General features: G+C 30.2%; 7 protein-coding genes across 8 annotated transcripts; 2 read left to right on the top strand and 5 right to left on the bottom strand.

Annotated features, from left to right (window-relative positions):
- The first annotated feature begins 1 nt into the window (after window position 1).
- Window positions 2-3,437, top strand: LOC124499521 (ER degradation-enhancing alpha-mannosidase-like protein 3). The gene is made up of 6 exons (XM_047063438.2): window positions 2-333; window positions 397-583; window positions 637-903; window positions 967-1,095; window positions 1,154-1,847; window positions 1,909-3,437. The coding sequence occupies exons 1-6, from the start codon at window positions 239-241 to the stop codon at window positions 3,210-3,212; spliced, it is 2,676 nt and encodes an 891-aa protein (XP_046919394.2). The 5' UTR covers window positions 2-238; the 3' UTR covers window positions 3,213-3,437.
- On the bottom strand, window positions 3,144-10,481 carry LOC124499518 (protein unc-13 homolog B-like). Of its 2 annotated transcripts, none has more exons than XM_047063435.2 (19): window positions 8,281-10,481; window positions 8,156-8,211; window positions 7,979-8,066; window positions 7,845-7,919; window positions 7,637-7,781; window positions 7,440-7,514; window positions 7,263-7,383; window positions 7,103-7,209; window positions 6,617-7,044; window positions 6,498-6,560; window positions 6,186-6,434; window positions 6,059-6,127; window positions 5,424-5,998; window positions 5,266-5,362; window positions 4,904-5,203; window positions 4,383-4,847; window positions 4,006-4,324; window positions 3,780-3,939; window positions 3,144-3,712 (listed from the first exon to the last, which is right to left on the bottom strand). In XM_047063435.2, exons 1-19 carry the CDS (start codon window positions 10,396-10,398, stop codon window positions 3,421-3,423), a joined length of 5,802 nt encoding a protein of 1,933 aa, XP_046919391.2. In that variant the 5' UTR covers window positions 10,399-10,481; the 3' UTR covers window positions 3,144-3,420. The 2 variants fall into 2 exon arrangements, with proteins under 2 accessions (XP_046919391.2, XP_075584852.1); XM_075728737.1 differs by having other exon boundaries at window positions 7,979-8,069; window positions 8,281-10,475.
- A 127-nt stretch (window positions 10,482-10,608) lies between these two features.
- LOC124499535 (carbonyl reductase family member 4) lies at window positions 10,609-11,711 on the bottom strand. The gene is made up of 4 exons (XM_047063449.2): window positions 11,581-11,711; window positions 11,136-11,511; window positions 10,943-11,077; window positions 10,609-10,884 (listed from the first exon to the last, which is right to left on the bottom strand). Exons 1-4 carry the CDS (start codon window positions 11,647-11,649, stop codon window positions 10,694-10,696), a joined length of 771 nt encoding a protein of 256 aa, XP_046919405.1. The 5' UTR covers window positions 11,650-11,711; the 3' UTR covers window positions 10,609-10,693.
- Window positions 11,712-11,831: 120 nt separating this feature from the next.
- On the top strand, window positions 11,832-13,919 carry HDAC1 (histone deacetylase 1). Its single transcript, XM_047063444.2, has 6 exons — window positions 11,832-12,154; window positions 12,226-12,343; window positions 12,418-12,878; window positions 12,941-13,178; window positions 13,235-13,343; window positions 13,403-13,919. Exons 1-6 carry the CDS (start codon window positions 11,990-11,992, stop codon window positions 13,809-13,811), a joined length of 1,500 nt encoding a protein of 499 aa, XP_046919400.1. The 5' UTR covers window positions 11,832-11,989; the 3' UTR covers window positions 13,812-13,919.
- On the bottom strand, window positions 13,891-20,146 carry axo (axotactin). Its single transcript, XM_047063436.2, has 11 exons — window positions 19,420-20,146; window positions 17,230-19,297; window positions 17,014-17,159; window positions 16,661-16,962; window positions 16,300-16,600; window positions 16,029-16,232; window positions 15,814-15,971; window positions 14,813-15,763; window positions 14,661-14,755; window positions 14,441-14,591; window positions 13,891-14,379 (listed from the first exon to the last, which is right to left on the bottom strand). The coding sequence occupies exons 1-11, from the start codon at window positions 19,698-19,700 to the stop codon at window positions 13,937-13,939; spliced, it is 5,100 nt and encodes a 1,699-aa protein (XP_046919392.2). The 5' UTR covers window positions 19,701-20,146; the 3' UTR covers window positions 13,891-13,936.
- A 782-nt stretch (window positions 20,147-20,928) lies between these two features.
- On the bottom strand, window positions 20,929-22,848 carry LOC124499531 (DGAT1/2-independent enzyme synthesizing storage lipids). The gene is made up of 6 exons (XM_047063446.2): window positions 22,424-22,848; window positions 22,166-22,322; window positions 21,888-22,088; window positions 21,708-21,821; window positions 21,359-21,642; window positions 20,929-21,291 (listed from the first exon to the last, which is right to left on the bottom strand). Exons 1-6 carry the CDS (start codon window positions 22,502-22,504, stop codon window positions 21,205-21,207), a joined length of 924 nt encoding a protein of 307 aa, XP_046919402.1. The 5' UTR covers window positions 22,505-22,848; the 3' UTR covers window positions 20,929-21,204.
- Window positions 22,733-23,855, bottom strand: LOC124499539 (transmembrane protein 234 homolog). Its single transcript, XM_047063454.2, has 3 exons — window positions 23,437-23,855; window positions 23,206-23,365; window positions 22,733-23,114 (listed from the first exon to the last, which is right to left on the bottom strand). The coding sequence occupies exons 1-3, from the start codon at window positions 23,611-23,613 to the stop codon at window positions 23,047-23,049; spliced, it is 405 nt and encodes a 134-aa protein (XP_046919410.1). The 5' UTR covers window positions 23,614-23,855; the 3' UTR covers window positions 22,733-23,046.
- Between the last annotated feature and the right edge of the window lie 442 nt (window positions 23,856-24,297).

Consider the following 24,297-nt stretch of genomic DNA (forward strand, 5'->3'; position numbering starts at 1 on the left):
AGAGAGCGTAATTGTGGACACACCCACACACTAACACATATTAGATCGTGAGTGTAAATAATATACTTGGATTGGATACAGATTTATTTTATTTTATTTTTTTTTTTTTTTGCTGATGTGAATTCATCTTTGTCATGATGGTGATAATCTAGAATTGAATTTTTTTTCAATCAATATCATTATTATTTTATCATATTAAGATTCTTTTTTTTATCCTGATCACATTTTTTTTAAAAAAATGAATCTTTTATCCACTCAATTATTATCATCAATAATTCTTTCATTTTTCTCCTCTATAATATGTATGTCGGAGAGAGAAAGAATCACTTTAAGGTAAATAAAAAACTTTGTTTTTTTTCACAGAATTTTACTAATATAAGCTTTGTCGATTTGTAGAAATGAAGTTCGTGAAATGTTTACACATTCATATGATTCTTATATGAATTATGCTTATCCAGCCGATGAATTGATGCCTTTGTCCTGTAAGGGACGTTTTCGTGGTGTTGAAATCTCTCGTGGAGATGTTGATGATGCCTTAGGAAATTTTTCTCTTACATTGATCGACACATTAGACACTCTAGCGGTAATTGAATAAAATTTCATTCTAGTTAAATTTAAAAATTATAATTATTACAGATAATGGGAAATTATTCGGAGTTTGAAAAAGCCATAAGTCTGGTGATCAATGATGTAACTTTTGATTCCGATATTGTTGTTTCAGTTTTTGAAACGAATATCCGTGTATTAGGTGGATTACTATCAGCCCATGTTCTTGCTCAAGATATTCAAAAGAAACACCATCTTCTCGGATGGTATGATAATCAATTATTATCAATGGCTAAGGATATTGGCCACAGACTAATAGCTGCCTTCAATTCAACTACAGGAATCCCTCATCCTAGAGTAAATTTTATTATAACTATTGTATAACAATTTTAAAATATAAATCTGTGAAATATTTTCTAGGTCAATCTTAAATATGGGATGAATTCTTTCAAAATTGGTCCTCTCAAAGAGACTTGTACAGCTTGTGCTGGATCAATGATTTTAGAATTCGCAGCACTAAGCCGATTGACTGGCGATTCTATTTTTGAGGTATATGATGCGTATTTATCTTAATTCCATTCACAATTTTCAATATAATTCATAACAGATAAAAGCACGAAAAGCAATGGATTATCTTTGGAGTCAACGACATCGTCAATCAGATCTGGTCGGAAACATTATTAATATTGATACTGGAGATTGGATTCGTAAAGAATCTGGCGTAGGAGCAGGCATCGATTCTTACTATGAATATTGTCTTAAAACATACATTTTGCTAGGAGATGAAAAATATTTAGATCGTTTTAATCGCCACTATGCTAGCATTATGAAATATATTAGTAATGGACCTTTTCTTATCGATGTTCATATGCATCGACCACATAATCAAGCAAAGAATTTCATGGATTCTTTATTAGCCTTTTGGCCTGGATTACAAGTGCTAAAAGGAGATCTAAAACCGGCAATTGAAACACATGAAATTTTATATCAAATTACTCAAAAACATAGTTTTCTTCCTGAAGCATTCACAATGGATTTCAATATTCATTGGCCTCATCATCCATTACGACCTGAATTTATTGAAAGTACTTATTTTCTCTATTTAGCTACTAGAGACAATCATTATTTGGATGTTGGAAAAGATGTATTGAAAAACTTGCAAAATTATACTCGTGTCCATTGTGGCTATGCGGCTGTGAACGACGTACGGACTAAAAAAAAGGAAGATCGAATGGATTCTTTTTTTCTGGCTGAAACACTCAAATATTTATATTTATTGTTTAGTGAAAAACATGAAATTGGTAAACAATTATTAATGAATTGTCTATATACAATATTAATTTTCACAATTTCTCCATATAGAATTTAATTTGGATGATTATGTGTTCACAACGGAAGCACATTTTCTACCACTTTCATTGGCCTATGCGAACAATACTTATAAAAGTTTTTCCAAATTTTCACGTAAAAATTATCTATTTTCTGATTCTGATTACAATTGTCCTACAACAAAGGAATCATTGCGAAAAAGCAATCTTTACGACAACAATATGGACAATTTAAGTTATTTTAAAATATTACGAATGCAAGTACGAGATTTAGTCTCGAATCGTGATCCACGTTCATCGAAAACTAAAATTTCCCGTCCACCAAGAATACGAGCCGCACAATTTTCAGCATCAAAAAGTGATCACATAGATCTTGTAAAACAATTGGGCATTAATGTGATAATACTGAAAGATGGTCGCGTTAAATTGATTCATGATTCTACAATGGCTCAATCATTAGAAGCAGCTGAAGAAGGTGTTCATTTTATGCAAGAAATGATCTCACTATCACAACAACAGCGGCAATATGAACAACGATTGCGTACAGTTTCGTTCATTCTTTCCAAGACCATCAAAGTTTCATTATTGGCTGGACCAGCTCAATTTGGTTACGATTTCAATTCCGATAAAAGCCACATCGAAGGAACGATTATCAAATTGAATCCATTTGATGGCTGCAATATTGACGAAATTACTACCGATATTAAAAATCAAATCGTATTAGTTCAAAGAGGCAATTGTATGTTTGTAGAAAAAGCTCGAAATATTCAAAATCTTGGAGCCATCGGTATGATTGTGGTGGATAATGTTGAAAATAGCAGTTCAAAAAATTTGCCAATGTTTTCAATGTCCGGTGATGGAATAAATGACGTTAAAATTCATTCCGTTTTTCTCTATTCAGAAGATGCTAAAATTTTGTTTAACGCAATGGAAGAAAATCCAAACATGAAAGTCAAATTAGATATTCATCATGACGAGGAGATTGTTTCAGTTAATGGATCCAATTCGAATAATGAGGATGAAAATGATTCAACTCAGACTTCCACTGTCAGTAACAATTATAATATGCAAGATATGATATCGAATTTGTTTAAAACAGATAAACTTAGATTTGATCTATTATCGGTGATAAATTTTAAAAATTTGAATGCCGATCATTCCAACATGTTCATGTCGTTGTTAAAGAACATTGCTCTTCCCATTGTAACGAAAATGAAAAATGAAAATATTGAATCTGATAATGAAAAAAAAATCGAAAACATGAAATGCTGGAATCCCCACCGAAAATCTAATCACTTTATTCATTTCATGAAGAATTCATTATATACATGTTATTAGAAGATAACACAATGTGATATACAATTTTTTGTTCAAGTGATAATAATTATTAATCAAATCAATCAAGAATTATATTTGCTTTTACAAATATATATCTAATATCTAATATTATTATTATTATTATTACCAATTAATGTTAATGTCACTAATATTGAGAAAAACAAATTGTGTACATAAATTTTGTATTTGTATAATCATTAACCAATAATCAATTTTGTATAATATTCACATCATTACGTGATTCTGATTTAAGTTTAACAAATTCTTTTGCTACCTCATCATTAGTTCGTTGTGATAGAATTCTTAATATTGTCCAGCCAGTTTCATCCAGATGAATTCTTTTGGCTAATGGTAGCCAACAAGAACAACTTCCTTGATCAATAATATCTTTCAATTGTATCACAGCGATGCCAACCAAACGATCTTCTCTTGCAAAACAATAATCTTTTACAACGAATTGTAATTCAAAGCCAGAAACTTGATTTTCATTACTGACCAAACTAAATGAAAAAAAAGAATGATGGAATTTTTAGACAATACGATAAAAGAAAGTCATTAATCACTTACAAATAGAATATTTCATTATAAGCCGGAGACCAATTATTATGTTTGGATTTGGTGGCATATCTTCTTTTTTTGTCACTTAAATTGGGTCCAATCATACTAATTTCAACGAATGGCTTGAACATCGTATTGAGTGGCCATTTGAGCTCATTACATGCTATGACTTTAATCGAGATAGAAAAATATTCCATATCATCTCATGATTGAAAGAGTCAAATAATAAACCTACTTTTAACCGTAACTTTGTGCTCTCCAGTTCCTGGATGTGTGAATAGATCAATTTGAATCGATATTTCACCGACTGGTCCATCCTCTTGTGTAGCCAAATCTTGTGAACTCTGTGTAGCTATAAAAGTTTTGATCAACGAATCAGTAGTTTGTGTATAAAGTGATAAGGCATATTTCAATGACTGTAATTCTGAACTTTTTTCCAAGTAAGATTTCTTCAAACCATTTCCATTTGCATGGAAATATAGTTTTATCGTTTCCAATGATTCTTCTAGAATTGAACAATGTTTTGGAGATAAACTTTTTGCGCTTTGCATATTCTAGGATAAAAAATATTTCATTATGATAATCAATATTGCCATTGACAAGATATATTACCTCGATGACATTCAATGATGGTAGTTTACTGTTTTTTAATAATCTAGAAACATCTTCAATCTTTGTGTTCGGAAGTGTAGGTAACAAATGGCTTTTTTCACTGGGTGGAAGTACAATTCGTTTTTCAATCGCTATGATAACAATTCGCCATAATTGTTTCAGAACTCTTTTTAAAACCGTTCGTTCACAATATTCAGCATATGTTGTCAATTTTTTGTCCAGTAAATCCATTAATGGATGCAATATTTGATCGGCACATTGTGATATTTCTGCCGCATTTTTGACGCCTTGTTTTGATTGAGCTGCATTAGTGTTTTTTACTTGAAACAAAAGAACGCCCATTTCTTGAACACTTTGTTTAATGTTATTTTCTAAACTTTTTGAAAAAATTCCACTTAATTCATCTAAGGCAGAATTGAGCGTCTGTTGAAGTTGCGTCAAGATACTGGCAGTGTCTTGTTCAAGCTGAAATTGAACACAAATTAAAATAAACTGCGGATTTTTTCAATGTAAAATGTTACCTTTTCTCCTCCCATTGATTCAAATAATTTTTCCAATTGTATCCTCAATTGTTGAATATTGTTCATGAGAATGCAAGCTTTTTTATCTTGTTCAACATATTTGGGAAATTCTTTTTTCAATACATCATTATAACCAATCAATACTTTTACGATGGTTTTAGCAAATCTTTTCATATAACGTTTAACCACTTCTGGATCTGGACATTCTAGTTTATTAATAACATCAAATGATTGTGTTAGATGAGTGAATAGATCGACTACTGAATTTGAGAATAATGAATGAGCAGAACTTTGTTGAAACTAAAATTCACAAAGATGAAAATTTAGTAATATAGAATTTTAAATTATAAGTATCAACAAACCTCATCATCAGCATCTTTTTGGAAGGCATTTTTCAAATATTCCATTGAAGAATCATCATTTTCGTTGAGCCATTGCATGACAAATGGTTCAAACCAGCTGAAAATAAATAATAACCACTTTTATTAAATGATTACATAACAATACATAAGATACTCACATTGGATATTCAGGAATGACATCTTTAAAACTTGTCACTTGTTTACAGTAGGTATTGTAAAACCATTTTATCTTGAAATGAAAATTCATATAAACAAGACTATTGCAAAAACGTCGTTGTTCATGTTCTTCCAAAGCATATTTGATATCGATAGAAAACAGACTCCACATTGTTTCAATGCTAAGATGACCGAGATTTAGTTCCTGTGGGAACTGGTTCAAAATAGGTGTGTAAATATTTGTATCTTCTTCAATAACCGATACAATCAATGTTATTAATCTGGTCCAAAAATCTAGATTGTATAAACTTGGTCCTTTTTCACTTTCGTCTTCTAATTTTTTCTTTTCCTGATCATTTTGCTGAAATTCTCTGGCAAATAGCTCATAGCAATTATCGAACAAGAATTGATATGTTGATCTAATACACGCTTTTGCACAATCTTTCACTACGGTACTAGCACGAGGTGGACTTGCCAATTCCAAGACTTTCATCCGAAAAAACGTTATACTTGTCAATAAATCTATTGTTGATTTGAGATCTTGAAGTTTTGAAGGTGATGACGATTGAAAATTATTCTGTTTATTATCAGATTTACTCATTGTTAATCTTTATCATCATTGTCATTAGTTACATACCCGATACATGGACAAATCAATCCTCAAAGAATTGTGTAATTGATCCAATAATTTTATAAATTTTTCTTTCTAATTATTATTATAAAATCAAAAAGATTGAGAAAACTAAAATTATTTTATAACTTACCCCGAAATTAGTTGCAGCAAACTGATCACTTGCAGAAACGGCTGTCGAACCTGAAGTATGGGCATAAAATGCATTGATATTGGCCAACAGTGTGCTCATTACGTCTGGAACACCTGGAAACATATATTTTGTCGAAAGACAATGAAAATGTGTCATCGCTTGATAAATTGGTTCAATTCCATAACGCATAGCGAATTCGTACACGATATCCTGTGCTGGTGGCTCATAGAATATTTTCCAACAATCTTCCTGTACCAGAATTTGAAATGAAATTAAATTAACCAATCATAATAAATATAATTATGCACTTACGCCTTTTTGTTTCGGAAGAACAATGATTCCGTTATTTTTTTCGGATAAATGCATGAATGTATTCTGCAAATAATATTGATTTGAATTTCTTTTTTTTCTTCAATCAATTAAAATTTTACCTCATGCAGGCAAGTATATTGAATATGATATGAAGCAACTTTTTCTTCTCCTTTTATTTCGACATTAATATGCAGACGAACTGCGCCGGAAACAGCTGATTTATCAGTTCTTTTTTCCAAGTTATACCAAACATCCATTTCACCACTTAATGTTCGAACATCTATCAATGTCTGTCCAAGAAAATCGTCTGATTCCCTGGTTAATTTCTGTCTTAATTTTGATTTAAGATCATTATCTTCATCCCAAACGCGGACTTTCATTCGTTCGGATGAATTATGACATTCGAAAAAAAATTTTTCATTCCAAACCGGATTCAAGTCTTGTGTGATCGTACGGGTTCGTTTCTTTGTCTTGCCAACTTGTACCGTTACATACGGATCGCTAGTTCCACTTTTATCTTTTGCAATCAATCCTTGAGCGCAAATTACTGGAAAAAATAATGAAAAAAAATTCAGTTTATTGGTCGGATTCAATGTCGATCAAACCTGTGATTGCAATTTTTGCTGACCATTTTGATGTCCCATCCAATACACTTTGTTTGGCTGCCATCATATGTCCAACATGGTGTTTATTATCAATATTGAATACGCATCTAAGTCGACCAAAATAAAAAATATTCAATTGAAATCTTATAAATGGACAGACCTTATCAATTCAAAAACGTCTGGACATTGTCGCTCTCTGGTCGTCATTCTTTCCCGCATTGCACTGATTATATGATCAGTTTTATCATCGGCACCATGTTTTTTACTCTTTTCAGCCGCTCCTTGAATTAGCAAATTTGATATGATTAACATAATGTTTTTACTTTTATCCACTTACTTTGTAAACAATCAGCATTAAGTAAATCTTTACATTTTTCATGACATTTGACTCCACATTCAGAACAACGAAGTCCTTGACGAAAAAAAACAAACAAATAATATGAAATATTATTCAGAATCATCATCACACACAATCATCAAGAATTATCATTATTGTTTATAATATTCGCTACAATTCATTATTTGTTTTTTTACCTTGACGTGCAATACCCCATAATAAGCCTTCGCATTCATAGCAATAAGTAGGACTTGTTGCAGTCCATAAATGAAAATTATGTGGTGTCGTACTGGAAATCGGATAAATCAACGCTTGCAATGTCTTTTTGTAGACATGCATTTTCTGTAATAAAATAAATTTTTACAATTATAAAAATGAATAATGGTTTGAAACAAAAAATCCTACCAATTCTTCATCATTTACAATGGTCCTTGGTATCATAGAACTCAATCCAGAATTTCTTTTGGTCGCTTCCATAGTCTAAATGATATAAAAAGAATGTCATTAATCAATTTAAAACATAAAATCCTATAGCTCACTTTCAATACTAATTCGCTGACCAAAGGTATTGACTTTTTTCTTGGATTTATATCTGGCGTTGCATCTATGGCACTGAAAAATGGATTGCTGCTGAAAAATTGTGATTAAAAACAAACAGACAATCATTACGTTCATATTTCCGTCCAATAATTTTTTTTTCATACAATAAAACGAACCTCTCCTTCATCCATAAATTTTTACATGAATCTACACTTCCTTGTCGAGCACCACTCTTTTGTTGAATTAAAAAAATAATAAATCGCATTTGTTGATTTAAAAAAAAAATTGACATAACACTTACCACTGCTGCGATCCATTTTGTTCGGCTTCTTTTATTTTTTCGACTTTGATTAATATCGGATAAAATATCCTGATTTTCGTGTATCATTTGTTCTGATTCAGATTCATCCAATGAAACTGAAAACGATTTTCTCGTTTCTCTAGTTGGACTTGATTCATGATCAGTAATCGATGGTTCAAAGCTTACACGACGGCTAGAACTTTTGGATTGGTCATCCACATTTACATCCAATGTTTGAAACGGTTGTTGATATTTTTCTTCATTAGAAATTTCCTTTTGTTCTATAATTGATGGTGAATCATCAATTGATTTAATTTGTTCATCTTGTGCTTGTTCGATTTGATTTGAATAATTTTTTTCAAAATTCTCAGTATCATCAATTATCATGGCAATAGTATTCGATTCATCTGAATATCTTTTTTCCAATTTGTTTCGGCTATGATCATTGTTTTTTACTGTTGGTTCAACAATTAATGTATCCATCATTGTATTTGCCTCTTGCATTGTTTGAGCACGGCTGGTTAATTTTAAAATTTTACCACTCATTTTTCTTTCACCGATAGCTTCTTCAGTTTTTGGTTCTAATTTTGGCCCTAGTTCATTAGTTTTTCGATCAACGATTGTATTCGGAGTTTCAAATTCTGGTAATGAAAATTGATGATTTTTTACCATGACTTTATCATCTTTATTTCCGACACTCATTGATTCTTGCAATGATTTGAAACCACCAAAAATATTTTTTATCGAACTTTTGATATTATCATTTGGTTGTATTTTATGAATTGGTGATTGTTGTGGTGATGGTGATTCTTTTTTGAAAATTGATCTATTGAATACATTTTGATAACCTTGGAAAACCGAATTCGTTATGGATGTTAGTATATTGCTTTCTATCACAACATCTGGCTTCATAGTTCTGGCAGTTGGAATATCGTTTTGCATTTTTACAGCGATATTTTGAGACTGTGGCACAATATGTGTAGTGATCGATTTCTTTTCTTCTGTTTGTATAGGATCCAATTTTTTCACTTTTTGTTCTACGATATCTTCGGTCATTTTTTCTTCCTCAATAAATTCTTTGTTATCAAAAGAATCTAAATAAATTGTTGCTTCTTTAACCAATGATGGTCGATGTTCGTAATCTTTTTTGACAGATAAATAATCATTCTCATCATTAGCTTTCAATTTTCGATTATCGTTGTCATTGGGCTGTAATCGAGAATTATTGAAATTTTCTTCCTGAACATTCAAATCTGAAGATTTTGATTGAACAATAGGATCGGGAAAAATATTTGTTACCAAACTTGATTTACGTAATCGTACGGGATCAGACTCTTCAGTCGTGTTGGGAAAAATATTTGTCGCCAGACTTGTTCGTCGTGATTCAGAATCAATTCGCTGAATTTTTTCGGGAAAAATGTTTGTCACCAGGCTAGGCCTACGTGATTCCACAGATTCCACTGTTTTGTTTGATTCTTGATTGGTAGTTTTGGCTGAAATCTGATTCTGATAATCAAAATATGTGTTGATTTGATTCAGATTTTCAAAATCATTTTGTGTAATGATCGGACTGGAATCATCACGAAATTGTACATAATCATCTGAGGTGAAAATTAAATTCTGTTCTTCATCTGGCTCTTCTTCAGGGACAACGACTTTATCATAAACATGCTCTTCACTTCGATCATATTTAATCTCATTCTTTTCGTTATTGATATGCAATTCTTCATCTAGAATTTCGATCGATTCTTTTATTCCATCTAGATCATCAAAATCTTCTTCATTTTCTTCTCTTACATTATCATCATTGATATTGTCGTTCGATTCGTCGACATGAGCTTCTTCAAACTCTTCATCGTCTTCTACATCTTCTTCATCTTCTTCATCCTCGATTTCTTCATATGAATCTTCACCATATTCTTCATATTTTTCACTTTTTTCATCAACATTCTCTTCCGATTCAAGAACAGCTGATAATAGTTGTGAAATAACATTTTGTTGTTGATACAGCACTAGTTCCAATTTATCAAGCTTATCCCACATGTAATTGTATTCATTTGAAATCAAATTTAACGTATTCCATGCGACTTGTATGTCATATTCAACATTTGAATCCATGATAAAGATAAAAATTCGAACGCGAATTGTCTGTCAAAAATCGGTCAAGTAAACACTATTTGAAAGAATCAACAAATTAGTATGAAATGAATGACAATTTCTAACTTTAATGAGCCAAGGATAAAATATGCGCTATATATATTTTTTCCTGTTCCATAATAAAACTAGCGAAGAGAATGCAGTATATAGAAATAGAATACAGAATTCATATGCAATGAATAAGACTACCACTTTTAATTCATAAAGATTGATTGAATTTTTAAAATTCATACAAAAATACAAATTAAATTTTTTTTTAAAACATTAAATTTAATCCACCATCTACGACCATAATGGTTCCCGTAATAAATGATGATGTACCAAGAAAATAGACGGCGTTGGCCACTTCTTCTGCTGAGCCAATTCTTTGCAATGGAATTATTTTTTCATAATTTTGTATCTGTTCAGCTTTCATACTCAAATTAGTCATATCAGTATTGATGAATCCTTTTTCATAAAAAATAGATTAGTTATTGATATAGATTTGAATTTTTGTTTAAATTACCTGGCGAAATCATATTGACACGGACATTTTTTGCACTCAATTCTTTAGCGAATGATTTGGTGAATCCAATAAGTCCAGCTTTGGAAGCGGAATAGACAGTCTGGCCAATGTTTCCATGAGAACCAACTATACTGCCTATATGTTTATCATAACTTGAATATAATCATCATTAAAATTTTCATCTATCAATTACCAATATTGATGATTGAACCATTTTTTTGTCTAACCATTTGTTTGCTTAATAATTTTGTGATTAGAATGGCACTAATTAAATTTGTATTTATCACATTATAAATATCGTCAAGTTTCGTTGAAAATAATAATTTGTTTAATGTTATACCGGCCGAATTGACTAGAACATCAATTTGTTCATTTCTTTTATTCACCATCTCATTCAACGTTTGACATGTTCGAATGACATTGTTTTCATTGGATACATCACAAATCTGATAATCAATACAAACATCATTCGAATGATTCTGTTTATGGAAATATTTTTTTAAGGTTGCTGCACTTTTGACTAAATTTTCTTCATTTTTCGATACAAGTGTTACATTGAATGAATTTTCCTATTTTCCATCATAACAATAACATATAATGAAGAGTTTAACGAATTATTAATTTAGGAATAAATTTACCAGAAATTTTTTACCAATAGCAAATCCAATGCCACGAGATCCTCCGATTATAATAGCATTCGGTGCCATATGAGGTTGGATTGATTAATTTTTAATTGAGAAATTAATTTCAATGATGATGATGATAATAATAAATATAATTAGAAAATAGTTTGTCAGGAATTGGGTATCATAATTTATGAACAAGCCATTAAAATTCGATATTCGGCTTTGCCATTGTGTGCTCGCGCCACTCAATTTTGCTTTGAAGCATTGTTTCAAAAGAGGAGGCCGCACACACAATTACAACACACACACACAGTGTTGTGTTTGACAATATAGAATATCTATTTCGATTCACCATAATTTGGTTTCATTGTGAAAATCATTTGTCATTAGAAAATTCATCAGATTAACACCTAGATCAACGATGACATCTTCAGCCGGTCAATCAAAAAAACGTGTTTGCTATTATTATGATGGTGATATTGGAAATTATTATTATGGCCAAGGACATCCAATGAAACCACATCGAATTCGTATGGCTCATAATTTGATTCTTAATTATGGTCTTTATAGAAAAATGGAAATATATGTATGTTTATAGTGAAATGAATCGATTTTTATTTGTAAATTATTGTAAATCATTTTTTTATATTAATATAGCGGCCGCATAAAGCGACTCAAGAGGAAATGACCAAATACCATAGCGATGATTACATCCGATTTTTAAAAAGCATTCGTCCGGATAACATGAGCGAATATAATAAACAGATGCAAAGATGTGAGAATTTTGTTGAATTTTATTTTATTTTGTAAGAATAACGTAATTTTTTTATTTTTCATCAACAATTATAGTCAATGTCGGTGAGGATTGTCCTGTTTTTGATGGTCTCTATGAATTCTGTCAACTTTCGGCCGGTGGCTCGGTTGCTGGAGCGGTAAAACTCAATAAACAAGCAACTGATATTGCTATAAATTGGGGCGGTGGATTGCATCACGCGAAAAAATCTGAAGCTTCTGGATTTTGCTATGTAAACGATATTGTATTAGCCATATTGGAATTGCTTAAATATCATCAACGTGTACTTTACATTGATATCGATATTCATCATGGTGATGGAGTTGAAGAGGCATTCTATACCACTGATCGTGTCATGACAGCTTCTTTTCATAAGTATGGTGAATATTTTCCTGGAACTGGCGATCTTCGCGACATTGGTGCTGGTAAAGGCAAATATTATGCTGTCAATTTTCCACTACGCGATGGCATCGATGACGAAGCCTATGAAGGAATTTTCAAACCTTTGATCTCAAAAGTTAGCTCATTTTTATATACTCGAATTATAATGTTTTAAAAATGATATTCCTTATCAATTAGGTTATCGAAATGTTTCAACCAAGCGCCATTGTTTTGCAATGTGGCGCCGATTCTCTTTCTGGAGATCGTTTAGGTTGCTTTAATCTTACGTTAAAAGGTCATGGCAAATGTGTTGAATTTGTTAAAAAATTCAATTTGCCTCTTTTATTGGTCGGTGGTGGTGGCTATACTATACGTAATGTTGCACGCTGTTGGACCTATGAAACGGCAGTAGCTTTGGATACAGAAGTATCTAATGGTTTGTTTATTTGATGTTTATGACAAATCTTTGATCTAATGACTATTTTCCTACAGAATTACCTTACAATGATTACTTTGAATATTTTGGTCCAGATTTCAAACTTCATATCAGTTCATCAAATATGACTAATGCAAATTCTCCGGATTACCTGGAAAAGATAAAGTAATTTGAAATGAATTTCAAATTATAATTAGTTATTACTTATTATTGTTTTCTTGTAGAACTCGTTTATTCGAGAATCTTCGTATGTTGCCTCATGCCCCTGGTGTACAATCACAAGCTATTCCTGAAGATGCTGTTGATGTTGAAATGGAAGATGAGGATGAAAAACAGAACCCAGAGGAACGTATCAGCATTAGAGCATCGGAAAAAAGAATCTCGAATGAAAATGAACATTCCGATAGCGAAGATGAAGGTGACAATCGAAAAGATTCACGAAATTATAAAAAATCCAAGAAAGTAAAAACCGAAAGCAATTCCAATAATGAAAAGGATAAAAAAGAATCGAATGAGAGTAATGAAAAATCTGCTACGAATACTGCTTCTTCTACTGGTTCGGGTGCAACAAACTCTGAAACTACACCTGCTACCATTGTAATCAACACCGAAAATACTGAAGATAAAAAATGAGCCAATTCCTATTAAATAAATTATTCATTTTTTAGCATCAAAAAACCCAATTTCTACATATATTACACATTTCTGATAATTTTAAATTAAATTTCATTTTATTTCGAATATTTTCTCTCTCATTTTCACATATAATTTTTTTCGATTTTTACTTGATTTTTATGGAAAAATGGTGTTTCACCTTGAAATTTGAGTAGACGATATCTTTTTTCTATTTTCCGTAAATAGATTGCAACACAAATCATAACAATGGATAGATAAATAATGCTTATGATAATCACAATGTTCGATTTGCTCATGTAAACTTGTTCAGTGTTTTCATCATTTTTCATTCTAAAAGATACTAATGATGGTTTTGGACGATTTAGCCAAATTTCTACTCGATTTAACAAGGTTAATGTTTGATCAGTTCTCATGAGTGGTACATTGATTTTTTGCTGTATTTTAAATGATGAACAAATTCCTTGTTTGATTGGTCCGTTTACTTTTACATCGTTCAAACCAGATCTGATTCCAAATGCCGATTCAAAAGGATCAATTTTTATTTCATCCAATATAATGTTTATGTCTAAAGAATCCAATAAAATAGATGAAACTAAATGATCATGAACAAATGTATTTAGACTAACTTGATATACAGCCACGAAAACTGGGCATTGAACTGAAGTTTTGATTATTGATCCGGCTAGAACCAATAACTATGATATTCTCATCAGTGTTTGTAATGGGTTTCTGTAATTCTTTGTAATGTTCGTCCATCACAAAAATTATACTGTCCACCTATAGAATTGAATCGAATGTTATAAATTGAAAATATATATATGTTTAAGCTTTTCAATAATCATTTACTATTATCTGGGCGGATTTGTCATCTCTTGTATATCGAACCCAATGTCGATATGAATCGGAAAAATTGTCCTCTTCACTCTCTATAATTTTTGAATCTTAATATTGCCAAATTATTAATAAAGAAATTTAATCAGATATACATAGAAACTTACAAATTTCATGTCCATCATCTTCTTCCACAAACATTTTTCCATTAGGCAATAGTGCAATATGTAAAAATCGTGTGCTATTAGCGTACCGGATCATGAACAAAGTTGCTCCTTCCATATTCGGTGAAGAGAATGCAAATGATATATCGATGTGATTGAAATCCATGATTTTATTGTCAAGATAATAGATAACACTGGAATCTTTTTCAAAATGAGCTCCAATATCAATATCACATGCTTCGCCACGATATGATGTGTAATCACAATCACAAATGGTTGATTCATGTTCCCAGTCTTCAGTACATGTACCACCATTGTTGCAAGGTAGATTATCACAGAGCATTTTACATCCAACTTTGATGAGATCACTTCTAGTAGTATTTTGTTCCTTTATCTCGGTAGCCAATTTTTCGAGATCAAAAAGTTTTCCACCAATCTTCAGGCCTTGAATACAGCCCACGAAACCTGGAATCGAATTAATTAGCTCCGAAGATTCGATGCTTCCGATGAAAATCTCATTTTTGCTGGCTGTTGAATTGAATCTGATCATATGATCAGTTTCGATATCGAACAATGATAAATCAGTTGATTCATGATTGTCTTTTATCAATTTCACCACGTATGGTATAATTATAGAATTTTTATTCACAGTGAATACAGTATGATTCTGAAGACGTGCAATATGGATTTGAACAGGATGACCATTGGTTAAAATATTTCCGATATCAATTTTACGAGTAATAATTTTTTGATGAAAATTATAAATCAACACGACACTTGTTCCATCGGCAATATGAATTTGTATAAAGTTTTTATAAACATCATGAATGAAAAGTAACAATGCAAATGATTTATGCGTCCGAAAGCTGAGAATAATATCATTTTTTAAAATAGATTTGATTTCATCCGAAGAAAATTCTTTCTGAAGATATGTTGCCGATTTTATAGTGATAGCTATCATAAAATTAGATTATTATAATTACATTGATTTATTGATCAATTACCATTCGTATTGAGATTGTTTTCACAATTTGTACCGCTATGTGCGATAGGATTAGCACATCGACATCGATATGAGCCCCATAATTCCACACATATTGCTTGATTTTGACATAAATTTGGTTTACAATAGGGTCGACAACCTGATTCAATACTAGGATACCTGTTTCAAATTATATAATTAATAATTAAATTGATTAAATTTTTTTTAATTACTAACCTAGCAACGCTAAGATATTGATGAAGATTAATGATGTTATCGTCAAGCACCAACCCCCGTAGACATCCGATAAAACCAAGCGTTATTTTTAATCCACGAAAATATCTGATAGGTGCTCCACCAACATATAGTTTACCATCAAAATCGATAAATTGATCATTTTCATTTAGATAGAGTATTCTAAAATTTTGATTTATCGAAACTCTAAATATTTATGGGAAAAAAATATATAAGATTTCGTATCATCATTAGACATTAATTTTTTTTTCACCTCATTTGAGTTTCATCTCGTTCAATTAGTACATGTTGCCATTGACCACAATTCAAACATCGGCTTGATGAGACGGTTACATTAAATTTTCGATTTCGTAGACAATATTCAAAGCTGATTTCATTTTCACTGATTATGGTTGCTTTGAAATAAGTAGAAGTTGTTTCCAAATGTGACTGAAAAAATATAACTGCCTCATTGGCCGTTGTCTTGAAACTAATTGCCATTTCTTTGCCTTTCCATCCGGGAACTTCTAAATAGGATTGTTTTGTTTTGAATGTAATTTCATACTTTTGGGTATCTATTTGAAAAAAAGGTTACTGCTCCAATGTTACCATTGAAATTCATTTGAATCACATACCTAAATCTTTACAAGATAAATTTCCCAAATAAAGATGTGCTTCCGAATCCCAGCTTGAATTTGGAAACTGAAGAAAAAACATTTTCGTTATGCCAACATCATCTTTTTCAGTCAAATATCCGTCGTCATGTTTCCATCCAGGTATATTAATTGCATCACAATTACAATCAAGATCTTGATCAGCACATTGGTTTTCTCTTCGACTTTTAGCATTGCATTGGCAACCCTTGGATCTACCACTATCTAAACGAATTAATTTATGTTCTGGTTTGATTGCATATAGCAACGTATAAGTCGACAAACTAATTTGAAATTAGTTTCATTTTTAAAATTTTCAAAACAACCATAGATACCTTAATGGAGCATTATTACATTCATATCGAATATATTGTTTGCATCTATCTGATCGTTGAACAAATAAACGCAACATTTCTCGATTAAAATCACGATAGAATACATCCATATAATGATTGCCTTTCTGTCCTTTCTCTCGAACAATCTATTGATTTGAAAAAAATTAATGTTAATTAAAACTCATTCTGAATGTATGACATAAAAAAAATACCAACCACTTGATGTTGAATATTATGTTCGATTACAGTATTAATAATCGTTGATGTTTTATTAGGTCCATTTGAAACATTACAGTAAACATGAGCTGGTGGTGTTGGTCCATTACGATCAATGTCAATCATATAAATTCCTGAATTTTGTTTATCCATCAAATAAATCTCTTCACAGCTTTTTCTATACAAAGAAAAATGACATGTCTTTCCAATATATCCAGTATTTGAACAATCACATGAATAGGTTCCATTATCCATCGAAGGTATACAAAGACCATCATGTTCACAAGCTTTCGGTTTATTACAAGGATTGATTAATTGACAATTGTCAAGAGTGATTCTACCAAACACTGTGGTTTGTTCGCGCAATGTACGAGGTTCAATATCGTTTTCATTGATGACAATATCTTTTACACATCCTATGAATTTCATTTGATCATCGATAGATCCGAATAAGATTTCTTCATGGAAAAAATCTACTTGAGAATCATATCTTCCTTTGACATTGATTTGATTGACAATCATTTCGATAAGACCATCACTTTTGAAAATTATATCCACATAATTCCAGGTAGTTATATTGAGCGAATCATCATTGCTTAATGTCCATTTCAATTCATTGGCTTTTATTTTATCTTCTTCGATAATTAGCTTAACATCTTCATTGCGTATCATTAATGACCATTTTTTTGTTTCAAGATTTTGTGTCTGAAACATACCTTTTACTATTCGAAATTTATTCATAAATGCTTTGAATTGAAATTTTAATGAAAATGATTTTGTTTGATTGAAATTGTTTGCTTTAAAAAATGATTTACTATGAAATGTCATCGGAACAGAATCAGTATGATGGCAACCAAGTTCTTTTGGTAGTGCACTATAATATTTGGCTTTTTTCGAATTCATATTCAAATCGTATAGTATATCGAATCGATTGAAATAGACATGTTTCAAGCAACCGACAAATTTTTTGTTTGGCAAATAAAAAGGTAAATCAAGTTGTGAAACATTCACATTAGCAGGTAGGCCAGCCACATACATTTCAGGATCGAAATAAAAATATGGTTCAACGGCATCAATTTTTATATCTTGTATTTTAATATTATCAATGTAAACATACATTTTTCGATATAAATGATGTACAGTGACATTATGCCATTCATTATCAGTCAATCGGTGATTATTGAAAATGTAATTCTTTGGATTATTATTGCCCATATCGAATAACAGATTAAGAAATCCATTTTTAATATTGATTATCAAATAACTTTTCATCGTTTCTGATAGTGCAATGAACAATAATCCATTATGAACAGTTTTCAAATGTAAGCTAATTAAATTATCATCCGAATAGTATTTGTCTACAAATGAATATATTTTATATGAAAGAGATGAATAGCCACGAAATGTCATTACGGTATAATTGAAACTGCGACAATGTCGATCTTCTAATTCGGTACCGAAACAATTACATTTTTTTGTATCATAAAAATTGATACAAGTGGCACGTCTGGAACATAAATTTTTCTTACATTGATCAACACATCCATCAGTGACATTAACGAAATTCAATTGACTGGATGATAATGTATCAAAATTATTGACATTAGAACGGGAGATAATATTGAAATTTCCCATACATCCGATGAAATGTTGAACATTACTCAATGAGCTTCCTACATTCGATTCAACTGAATGGCTACCAAGAATCAGATGAAAATTGCATCGTTTATCGTATTGTTGTTTGATGACCGTTGCATTGAAATACAATGATTTATAATACTTATTATGAGTAGATGAATTTATTCGAACGTTAAAGAATCCCAGTTCTAAATTCATCGATATTTTCACTGTATGAAGATCATCACGATGAATGCCATAACCAATGACTAATTCTTGAGGCAATGTTTTTGTTGATTGTTTTGTTTGTTGATTGATATCATCACTATTCACAATCACTGCTTTGAATCTACCATTCTGAATGAATAGAAATAATTCAAAAATAACATTTTTCGGATCGTTGGAAAGATAATAACTTTCATAAAATAACATTCCATTTGGATAACGTGTTCTATAATTGAATACAATGCAAATAAAAACCATCATCATTAAAAGAACAACATAAGAAACTTGAACAAATAAATAAATAATAAAAAAACAAACATCTCGTTCGCAAAAACGAAATACACTTACCTGAAATCAAAAGATATTTCTTTCTTGGAATGTATAAGCTTATCGGTGATATTTTTATTGGCACTTAATCTAATATGAGAATTTAATTTAGTGAATGTATAATAATCTGGAAGCATTAAATTTGCTGTGGTGAAATTTTCAATAGTTTGACCTTTGGCTATCATTATTTTCATTGGACCATATTGAAAATCATTTTTAATGATAGCAATTATAATGAATGCAATTATGAATGATAAATGAACAGAATAAAATGTTGAAAAATTAATTTTTATTGATCGCATAATTTAATTTAATTCTGTTTTTCTTTTTCTTTTATCGATGATTACCATAGTCGATTCGAATGTTACAATTACTTGAAATTAAATGAATGAATACTGGCGCGCGCGTATAAGTATGATACAAACGATGTAATAATCATCATAGATTAAGAGTAAGAAAATGATTTGATTCAATTTTCTTCATGTCGCAGCAACAAGTGGTTAGCAAAAAAAAAAAAAAAAAAAAAAAAAAAATGAAGTATCAACAATCTATGGGAAAATCAGTATCATCATCTATACGCAATTTTATTTGAAGCTGCCGTCAATCCATGAATGATGGAAATGATTTTTTTTTATTTACACAACACACTTTATCTCGGTCGTCGAGGCTACATTTATTAATGTTAAATGACGATGATAATAATAATAATAATATTTATACCGGCTGATTGTTATGAATATTTTTTATTTTCATTATTACCTTCGACATTATTTGCATTATTCTTGACAATTAGAGAATGATATATTGTAGTTAATTATATCCACAATAATCATTACGATTCTATATGAGATAGATTCATAATATAATGAAGAATAAAGCTATAAGAAACTAGTTATAAACTGCAATTCTGATGAATAATTTTTGTCAATGCCATTTGCATCGTTGTTGGTGGTCATAATTGAAATTGATTGATGATAAATGATAAATCATCATTCATATATATAAATGACAACAAAAAAAACGATAATAAATAATAGTATGCCGAATTTCTTGAAAAAAAACGCTAATCTTTCTTATTATACTGATGGGATGAACTTTCTATTCATGACTTGTCATTTAAGAAAATCTTTTGCGGCAAAACAATCTTGTCATCATCATCATCAATCGTACATCATTGACGGTCGATTAAATGAATCTATTTTTAAAAACAACATATTTATCATGCCGACAATAACCGTATATGATAATGAGTTCAATATGATATCGATCAATTTCAAAGGCAAAATTGAACAATCATTTTGATCAATAAATTCATGATGATTGTTTGTCTGAGAAAAACGAACTAGATTTAAACAAAATTTAGTATGTATGTATGATGATGATGATGATAACAATGAAAGTTATTCTCTTGTCTTGAACAACAACAACAACAACAAAAAAGAAGTGTGTGTTGACAAGTGATGGTCGAAAAAACGGAAATAACATATAAACACACTGTATAGCATGATAAAAACATGTCAAAATTGAGTATTGCAACAGTATTATCATTTATTGCAGAAAAAAAACCCAAGTTACAATTTTGTTGTTTTCATCTAAATACATTCGTATTCGGTTTGATATATACAAATTAATTTGTATATATTAGGTCGGATAATAAATATAAATAAATAAAAAAAACACGTGCAATTTATATTGTATCATTGAGATTCTTATCTGATTAGGTGACCGTAATTTTGTGATAGTTAAAAAAAGGAAATAACAATTTTAACATGAACAACCATTATATAGTGGCATAATTTTCGAATATTAAATAAATCTCTGTATCATTGCTCGAAGAATGGAACCGGGAATCGTTTGATTTGCTTTTATTATCTCTTCAAGTTTGTTTGCGGTCTGTTTGTAAATAAGGAAAAAAATTCATAATGAAAACAATTATAATTTAAATGAATGAAAATAATACCATTTCGGCAATTTCTTCCACTGTACAATCGGAAGAAAAATGAATTGGTTTGCCAACAATGGTTTTTAATTTGACAGGAAAGCCACCATAAATTAGCATCAATGGAAGTTTATATGAATCATAGATTTTTCTAAAGAAATTTGGAAATATTTGTACAGTACGAAAAGCTTCGCGAATATTCTGAGTAAACACCGGTATTATAGGTACATTTGCCTGTTTGGCCACTTTAGCGAATCCAACACGTCCAGCCCAAATAAGATTGTAATTATGGTTACCAAATTGAGCTAACAAAGTATATAATAAAAATTTAATTTTTTGGATTTAGTTTTAAAACAATTTGACAATTTACCTTCTCGTACACCACCCGGTGCAATAGCTATTAGATTTCCTTCATTTAACAGTTTAACACAGCTGCTCACGGAACCAGGAAATAGTTTTAGTACTCTGACCATTAGAGACCAACCTTAACATGAATAAATGAGTTAAAACAATGGATATCTCAATCTAAAAAAAAAATGATAAAGCAAACCTGGAATATGGAAGAAAAAACGATCGACAACGGAATGAAGTAAACGTTTTTTATGGAGAAAGCACTTCGAAACAAGATAATAATAATCAATAGGCAGTGCACCATGATAATAAACAATCAAAGCCGGTCCGGTTTCCGGTATATTTTCAAAGCCTTCAATTTCGTAACCATACCAAATGTGACCATGAGCGTCCCACATGACTAAATATATAAAAAAAAATTAGAAAAAAGAAAGACGATAATGATTTGAATAATGATCATCATTATTGTTATCATACTTGCAATGGCATGCATAGCACCATCCCAATATCTTCGATGTTCAAGATCATCCAATAATTGATCAATTGCTAATTGATGTCTATGTCGATAAATGTAGACAATTATGGCTGATATGTAGAAAAGAAGTATGATAAACACAGGAAATAAGAATGTAATCTATATTCCATATAATACAAAATGAAAAATAAAAAAAAAATAATCAAAAAACAATTGAAAATGAATAAGAACTAGATTTGATACAAAAAAATATTTCATACCAATAATGGAGTGAAAAGCCATATTAACCAACGAATAAGATGAACATCAACATAATCTTGAATGGAAAAATTCCAATCCATTAAAATGATCAATTTATGACGATGGTGATGAATTTAGCAGATGATGGTAGAAAAAAAAATGATGAATTCGGTAATCGTAATCACAAACAACTAATTTCAGCAATCGAATAAAAACAATCTTTTTCATCACAACAATGATAAACAACGATAATCAGGGAAAAAAAATTTGTTTTTTTCAATTAATCAATCGAGTTTCCTCTATCCGAAAAAAATATACAACGTTTCAAGTTGAATAAAAATCATCATCATCATCTTTATTTTTCTGTCATGAGTATTACTTCACTTCATTACATTATACAAACATATATACAAACACAACTTTGGATCGAGTGAATCCACGATATAATAAAAACGGGAGAGTAAAAAAAAAAACATGAGTGCATTTTGCATTTGATGTTTATACTCTCGATATATCGATTATTATTATACTTCATTTATGGATGAAATGGCCATAAATTCATTTAAAAAAAAATATAAATATTCTGCCAAATGATGAATGGTTTATTATCATAATTTAATGTGTAATTGAAATTTTTTTTTATTCATGATGAATTCGATAATGTACATAATGTAATTCCAGTAATGACTAGAAATAAACCAATGATAATTTCTATTTTGGAAATAAAATAAGGAAATTTGGATAAATTAAGAATAATCATTGATCAACATCAAAAGTTAATGATTCGTGACACACTATATACCTGTATTGATGATTATATTTTCCTTGAAACATCCAAATAATACTACCAATGTTAAATTGATTGAATTGCTAAATGGTACGGCAACATTGATCGGTGTATAGGACAATGAATATGTATATAAAATTGAGCCAAGTTGATTGATGAAAAAGAATGTGATAAACTATTTAAAGCCATGAAAGTTACCATATAATTAGAAATATTCTGTGAATGGATTTGGAAAAAAATACCAACCTTCCAATTAGATGACAACATTTTGATTATTGGCCATACATTGGAAAGAATATTTTGTGACGAACGAACATTCCAAGCTAAATGTCCAGAATGTTGTTTCATAAATGGTGTTGACAATCCCCATAATATACCACTCATCATTGTAAGTAAATATCCAAATGAACGATCATTGAACATTTTGTGGTTAGAAAAAATAATGGAATGAGTAAAAGTGAATGTAATTTTTTGTTTTGTTTACAACAATTGAGAGGTGGATGGATGGACGATCATGCCTATTTTCACTTATTTGTCACCGTTAAAAAATTATTTTTTTTCAAAACAATAAAAGCATGAGATATGTAATGAAATTCATAATTCCATTTATCATCATTTTCAACACACACACACATGTACTGATTTATTAATCATCATGGTCATTGTCTACTCCTACTCATCACATTATACATATCATGGACAATTAGGAAATGAAGAACGGAAATTTCCTTCAAAAAAAAAAATAAATTAAAATTGAAAAATTTTTTTTACAAATATAACAGGATATATTTTTTCCGGTTCATAAAAAGAGGCTCCAAAAAAAAAAAAATTTTTTTTGTTTTGTTTTAATATTAAATTTCATCAACATTTAGTGATAATATTGTGTTTACCTTATTGGTGATAATTCATTTTTTTTTCCATCACTATGAATGAAAATGTGTAATTAAACAAGTACGAAATACAACGACAGGTAAACAAAACAAAAAAACAAAAAAAAGCAAAGCAAACATTCAGTTTTTTCATATACACACATTTTCATTTTATATTCACTCTTCCTTTAAAAAAAAAATTCATTAAAAAAGCTGTGCCATAATCAATGGTACATAT

Source organism: Dermatophagoides farinae, chromosome 2 (assembly GCF_024713945.1).
Source record: "Dermatophagoides farinae isolate YC_2012a chromosome 2, ASM2471394v1, whole genome shotgun sequence".
In the NCBI taxonomy this organism is placed as follows: Eukaryota; Metazoa; Arthropoda; class Arachnida; order Sarcoptiformes; family Pyroglyphidae; genus Dermatophagoides; species Dermatophagoides farinae.